A 5,221-nucleotide genomic window follows, 5' to 3' on the forward strand; every position below is an offset into this window, starting at 1 on the left:
GGCTAGAATAGGGGAAAGATTGGAATAAATGATAGTTGATCGCCAACAAGCCTGGCAGGCGTGTCTCCTCCATGTATCTATTGGCAGTGGCCGGCCAGGGTGGCCAGACAGCTCATGGCCACTGAATGCATGTGCGAGGCACCCACACTTTTTGAACTCCAACGAGGATAGTATCTAAAGACATATATAGAGATGGGAAGACTTTCCTTAAAACAGGATAATACTTTTCTATATTTTTCCATTGATAAGAAAATTCAGACTAAGAAATAGATATAATACTTCCTTGGAACAGCAATGCATAAGATATCCAATTTCATTGCCTCTTTTTGATATATAATTTTATGAAAAATATTAATTGAAGAGGGTCAGGTTCTTGAGCTTGATATTTACCTATAAGATGTAGTATATTACAAAGATAATCTAAATATGATTTTTGCTTTTTCTTAGTGAATTTGGCATGCTTTTCTTTTAACTTTTTTTTAATTCATTTTTTAAATTTTGCTTTTGGGGGTCATACCCAGAGATGCAACAGGGGTTACTCCTGGCTCTGCAGTCAGGAATTACCCCCTGCCGGTGCTCAGAGGACCATATGGGATGCTGGAAATTGAACCCGGGTCAACTGCATGCAAGGCAAACACCCTACCTGCTATCGCTCCAGCCCTTGGCATTCTTTTTTTTTCTTGCTTTCAGATGTGTTCTTTAAAAAGCTATTGAGATTTTTAACCTTTACTGTACCCATTTAGTTTTTTGTGATACTTCCTCCTGTTAAAATTTTTTTTGTCCTTGTACAGGTATTTGCACAGCATAGGTGCAATTTATAAATATTTTATTATAAAATACATGTCTGTCATTGTGTTCATTTACTCAAAAATAATTTTAACGAAGGAAATAAGCTGCCATTTAAATATCCTTCACTTATTTTTTTTTTAAATTTTTATTAGTGAGACACCTTGAGGTACAGTTGTAGACTTAGAAATTTTGTGCTTGAGTTTCAATTATACAATGATCAAATACCCATCCCTTCACCAATGCCCATTTCCCACCACCACGGATCCCAGTATCCCTCCCACGCCCCATCCCCCCATCCCACCCCGCCTCTGCGGCAAGGCATTCCCCTCTGTTCTCTCTCTCCTTTTGGGTGCTGTGGTTTGCAAAAGAGGCATTGAGTGGCAATCATGTTTGGCCTATAGTCTACTTTCAGCATGCTTCTCCCATCCGGGGAGGATCCTCCCAACACCCTTTATTTGGTGCTCCCTTCTCTATCTGAGCTCCCTTGAAACACCATACTGAACAGCATTGCTTTCTGACTGTCATAGATCTTAGTCTTAACTTTTTTCCTTACAATATGATGTGTGCCCACATATTCTCACCCTTAAATTCTAATACAGGGAAGGAAATCATATCATAAGTGATTTTATGTTCTTGCATGTATATCTTTTTTTTTTCGCTTTTTGGGTCACACCCGGTGATACACAGGGGCTACTCCTGGCTCATGCACTCAGGAATCACTCCTGGCAGTGCTCGGAGAACCATATGGGATACTGGGAATCGAATCTGGGTCAGCCACGTGCAAGGTAAACGCCCTGCCCGCTGTGCTATTGCTCCAGCCCCTGCATGCATCTCTTTTAATACCTTGTCTCCCCTATATTTTAAATTCAATAGTACCTAATTTTAAATTTATAGCATAATGTTTATGGAACATTTTATGGTGTGTCCATGCCATTCACACTTTTGATGATCTTATAAATTAGCATGACATCAAGGGGTAACACATGCTTCTCAACCAAAGGTCATTTTCTTCCATGGGGCAAGATTCAGTATATTTAAACTGTCACACTAGGGAGATGTAGAGAGACTCAAAAGGGAGCAGATTCATACACAAATTGCTGAAATTAATTTATTAAGAAGCACAAATTGAAGCATTTCAATGATGTAATGTTTGACGAATAGAAAGTAGTCATTATTTTCCCCCTTTCTGATAGTCTCCTCCACCACATGGACAGAGGAAATATTACAGGGACTTCAGAGTTTCTTCTTCTGGGTGTGTCAGAGGCACCAGAGCTTCAGCCTCTCATCTTTGGGACCTTCCTCTCCATGTACCTGATCACTGTTCTTGGAAACCTGCTCATCATCCTGGCTGTCATCTCAGATTCCCACCTCCACACACCCATGTACTTCTTCCTCTCCAACCTGTCCTTTGTGGACATCTGTTTCACCTCGACCACCGTCCCAAAGATGCTGCTGAATATTCAGACACAGAGCAAAGTCATCACCTATAATGGATGTATCACACAGATGTACTTTTTTATGCTCTTTGCAGCACTTGACATCTTTCTCTTGGCTGTGATGGCCTATGACCGTTTCGTGGCCATCTGTCACCCACTGCACTACATGACTATCATGAACCACCGACGTTGCAGACTGCTGGTTCTGATATGCTGGATCTTGGGTTTCCTGCATTCCTTATTAGAAAGCTTAATGGTATTGCGTCTTTCCTTCCCTATGGATTTGGAAATTCCTCACTTTTTCTGTGAACTAAATCTGATGATCCAACTTTCCTGTTCTGACACTTTTCTTAGCAACTTGGTGATGTACTTGTCAGCTGTACTCCTGACTGGTAGTTCCTTTACTGGGATCCTTTATTCTTACTCTAAGATTGTTTCCTCGATATTTAGAATCTCATCAGCTCAAGGAAAATACAAAGCATTTTCCACCTGTGCATCTCACCTCTCAGTTGTCTTTCTATTTTTTTGTACAGCTCTAGGTGTATACCTTAGTTCTGCTGTTATCCAAAACTCAGAGTCAACTGCAATTGCCTCAGTGATGTATACTGTGGTCACACCTATGTTGAACCCCTTTATTTATAGTCTCAGGAACAAAGACATAATGGGGGCTCTGAAAAGATATTTGTAATAGAAATTATAAATGGGCAAATTTCCCTAGCAACTACCAGTGATAGACTGAAGTTGAGCCAAATGCTACAAACTTGATTTTGCTCTGGAGTAGAACATGTCTCCATCTTTCGATCTTCGTTTGATTTTTAAATCTCTCTGCATAACTGTGTCATTGTCTTCACTAAGTTTGGTTTGGGATCCCTTTGATATCCCTCTGATATTGTGGCTTTACTAGTGGTCAGTTACCTAGTGGCCCTTTAATCTGGACTATTTGGGAGTTCTCATTTAACTTGAGGAATAGATCTTTAAGATTATTTTATTTTCGACTGAAATATATATACTTAGAAATTTTTCTTCTCTTTAACCAAGAAAATAGTCATAAATTGTACTACTCCTATGGGAAAAGCATATAAAAGTGTAAAAATTTCTAACAAAGGAATCAGACCAGACCTTTTTGCAAACATTGTTTCCATATATATCACTCCCTTACCATCCTTATTGATTTTGGAAATATTAACCTTTTGGGTGTTATAGTTTGTCATGGGTTTGTTACCTCCTCATTAATATTGTGTTCATTTATATTAAGCAATAGGAGCAAGTGGGATAACTCACTTTATGAAGCTTTCTGATTTCTCTGACCTCTTCTAGGTTTCACTTTGATAGTTTTCCAATTAAACCAACTTATTCTTAAATCATTTCTGAAAAATGCAGGAATTTATATTTATCATGTGATTATATGAATTTCCTGAAATTCTCTTTTCAAATAAAATATGTTGTTCCAGCTCTTTTTTCCTTTGCTTTACTATAACTATAGTCAATAGCTGTAATCTTCCCATAACTTGCCTGCCCTGGCTCTTTCTATGGCTCTAACAAGAAGAATATCAGATGACAGATTTTTAAATTTTACATCGTTCCTCTGGATATCACTACCTTATATTTGCTTCTGATAGTGGACTTCAAATAGTCTGTTATAATGTGTTATTCAGGGTTTTTCTCATCATCTAGCTCCATATATGCTATATCTCCTTTAGTTTCTGTAAAAATAGATTACAACTTCTATTATTTATTAATTTTTATTGATTTACCATTAAGTTCAATTCTATGTGAATTTTGGGTATGAAATTTCATGCCTCTATCTTGCACAAGCCCCAGACACTCAATAACAGTTCTAGTGCCATTCTCATGACCACATGGGCACCCTCCACCATTTTCCCCACCCTTTCTCTCCCCTGATGCTGACCATATTTGTTGTGGAGAATGGATTATTTTTCCTAATTGTCAACTTCTTTTCTTTGACTACATAAGGTTTTGTGCAAACGGAAAAGATTTTTCATTCTTATAATAAGAAGAATAAAAATTCTCTATGATATTGGGGTTTGTAATCGCATCATAGACCAATGCTTTGAAGACTTACATAATGGAGTCAGAAAAGACCCATTCAGACTTTGAAGAAATATTAGTCTCAGAGTTGAAGTAAAGGGAGTTCAGAGCTCTAAAATGAGGCGAGAGATATCAAGGAGAAGAGTCATAATAAAACTTACTTGGCTTGTAACATGTCTCCAGGGAGCAGATCTAGAGAAGAAAACTTTCCTTTCAGGCCACACCAGCATCCTCTTGGGAAATCAATTAGTTCGAGGTCTTAGGAACAGAGGGAAATATGTTTAATCAGCAGAGAGAGGGAGTTTCACATATATTCTCTGCTGCTGTCCTCCAGTCTGTTAACCTGTGGCTGGAGGGTACTTGGGTATTTCTTTTGGAGTTCTGACTGGGGACCAATGCCTGACTCTGTCCTGCTCTCCTGTCTGGGATTAGAGCTTCAGTCTCCATCATCAACCATTCAGGAATAATTTGGACATCTATACTGAGAGCTTCCTCTCAGAGACCCCATGAAGTGAGTCATTTTGCCCAATAACTGCTACAGGACACCAAAGATATATAAGTCAAGAATATTTTATCTGATGCCACTAATGAGCAAGTCAAGCCTAGCCGGAGTGAGATCAGTGTAGCTGCTTATTTAATTAAGCAGTGCATGCATTCCTGATATCAAAAAGAGAAGTAATTTTATTTTATTATTTTTTAGGTTACACAGGGCTGTCTTGGGCCTAACTCCTGGCTCCGTGCTCAGGGATCACTCCTAGTAGTGCTGGGACGATGTTACATGCTGGGGATCGAACCAGGATTACCCACATATAAGGCAAACACCCCAACTCTTGTGCTTTATCTTTATAACCTGTCACTGTCACTGTTACTGTTCTCCCATTGTTCATCGATTTGCTCTAGCGGGCCCAGTAACGTCTCCATTGTGATACTTGTTACTGTGTTTGGCA

At 38.9% G+C, this 5,221-nt stretch overlaps 1 protein-coding gene across 1 annotated transcript; it reads left to right on the top strand.

Annotated features, from left to right (window-relative positions):
* Nucleotides 1–1,995: 1,995 nt before the first annotated feature.
* LOC130023742 (olfactory receptor 7A17-like) lies at nucleotides 1,996–2,913 on the top strand. The gene has a single exon (XM_056114332.1). The coding sequence runs from the start codon at nucleotides 1,996–1,998 to the stop codon at nucleotides 2,911–2,913; it is 918 nt and encodes a 305-aa protein (XP_055970307.1).
* Nucleotides 2,914–5,221: the final 2,308 nt, after the last annotated feature.

Source organism: Sorex fumeus, unplaced genomic scaffold (assembly GCF_029834395.1).
Source record: "Sorex fumeus unplaced genomic scaffold, SorFum_2.1 ptg000024l, whole genome shotgun sequence".
NCBI lineage: Eukaryota > Metazoa > Chordata > Mammalia > Eulipotyphla > Soricidae > Sorex > Sorex fumeus.